Below are 1,715 nucleotides of genomic sequence, written 5' to 3' on the forward strand. Positions count from 1 at the left end.
AGCCTTGTCGGAATCCACTCTCCGCCCTTATCCAATCTGTTCTCAGCCCATTGATAAGTAACGAAAACTTGGGCCAGGTAACACATTGGATAATCCAATGAATAAACTTATCGCTGAATCCCATAAGTCTCATGACCTTATCCAGAGTGCTCCAAGCCATGCAGTCGTACGCTTGCTCCATATCAACCTTTAGAGCCATCAAGCCCGATTTTTGGGACGAATGCTTGAGTTTATCCATCACCTCCTGGGCAATCAAACAGTGATTAGTGATGCTCCGGCCAGGGACAAACGCCCCCTGCTCCTCGCCCACAATGCTACTCAGCACCGGCTTCAGCCGGTTAATCAGAACTTTAGCCACCACCTTGTAGAAGCTCTGACATAGGCTAATTGGTCGGAATTTACTCGGCTGATTTCGCATTAGCAAGTTTCAGGATAAGGACAACTATTGTTTCCTTCCAGTTCTCACACATAGAATTAGTACAAAAGAAATGGGAGATGGCCTGAGAGACATCTCCCTTAATGATTTCCAATAAAATTTCAAAAAGGAAGCATTAATACCGTCAGTGCCCGGAGAGCGGTTGTTACCAAGGCTGAAAACTGCCTGCTGAATTTCCAGATCCGTCACCTCCGCGTCCAGCATGGTTTGAAAATGAGCAGGAACTCTGTCTTCATCATTGAAAACCGGCCAATCTTCTAACCTCACCTGCCTATCTCTCCATTTCAGCGAAAAAAAATTCCAGAATTCGTCATGGATAAGCTGCGGCTCCAGGATCCGTTCCCCATTGCTGTCAGATAGCTCCTTAATAGTGTTCCCGCGCCTACGAGCAGAAGCGTTAGTATGAAAGAAATGGGAGTTAGCATCTCCCTCTTCAATCCATTTGGTCTTAGCGCACTGTCTCCACCACGTAGTCAGACGGGGTAGCGTGGTGATCAGCTCCCCAGCCAAACGACGGAGCTCAGCATCTTGTTCGGTCGTCAGACCATCCAGCGAGCCCTCTGCAATCTGCAGCGTCTCAATGCGGGCTTCCAACGAAGATTTCAGCTCCCCTAGCTCCTTCAGGCGATTCCGACTCCAGTGGTATAGAGCCCGCAGCGTTCTGGAGCATTTACGATTCAGAATAGCATCCGGTTGCCCATAATCCAATTTGTTCCAATTCTTCCACACCAGCTTCCAGGTAGCTGGATACGTCATCCAGATGTCTTCAAACCGCAGCCATTTTGATCCCTTAGAGCGAGAGGCCGACTCCAGGGTAACCAACAACGGGCAGTGGTCCGAAGAAATACGGACGAGATGTCGGACATTAGCCAACGGGGCACGCCGCAAGCCTTCAGAGTTCATCAGGACACGATCAAGTCTAACCCAAATTTTGCTACTGCCACTTTTGTTATTAGACCACGTAAAAGTGGGTCCAGAGAATCCAAGATCATGGAGATCATGAGTACTCATAAATTCCACCATTTCTTGATCACCAGCCGAATAGGAAAACCGCCGGCCACCCTTCTTCTCTTCTTGCGCCAAGCAGCAGTTGAAATCCCCTCCCACAATAACTGGGAGGTCCGAAGTAATCAAACCGCCAATGTCATTCCACAATAACCTTCGAGAGTGGTAATCCTTGCTGGCGTACACAACAGCAACCAACCACCGATCCAGGTTAGCGAGAACAAGCCACCCAATCACAGCCTGGGTCGTAGCCAAGCAAACGTCAAACTGAGCA

The 1,715-nt window shown here is 48.9% G+C and overlaps 1 protein-coding gene across 1 annotated transcript; it reads right to left on the minus strand.

Annotated features, from left to right (window-relative positions):
• Window positions 1-442: 442 nt before the first annotated feature.
• LOC114578710 lies at window positions 443-1,459 on the minus strand. Its single transcript, XM_028692137.1, has one exon. It carries the CDS (start codon window positions 1,457-1,459, stop codon window positions 443-445), a length of 1,017 nt encoding a protein of 338 aa, XP_028547970.1.
• Between the last annotated feature and the right edge of the window lie 256 nt (window positions 1,460-1,715).

This window comes from Dendrobium catenatum, unplaced genomic scaffold (genome assembly GCF_001605985.2).
Source record: "Dendrobium catenatum unplaced genomic scaffold, ASM160598v2 original_scaffold_125461, whole genome shotgun sequence".
In the NCBI taxonomy this organism is placed as follows: Eukaryota; Viridiplantae; Streptophyta; class Magnoliopsida; order Asparagales; family Orchidaceae; genus Dendrobium; species Dendrobium catenatum.

Excerpts from the sequence above, each read along its gene's own strand:
- LOC114578710 (XM_028692137.1), bottom strand. The coding sequence starts at position 1,459 with ATGGTGGAATTTATGAGTACTCATGATCTCCATGATCTTGGATTCTCT.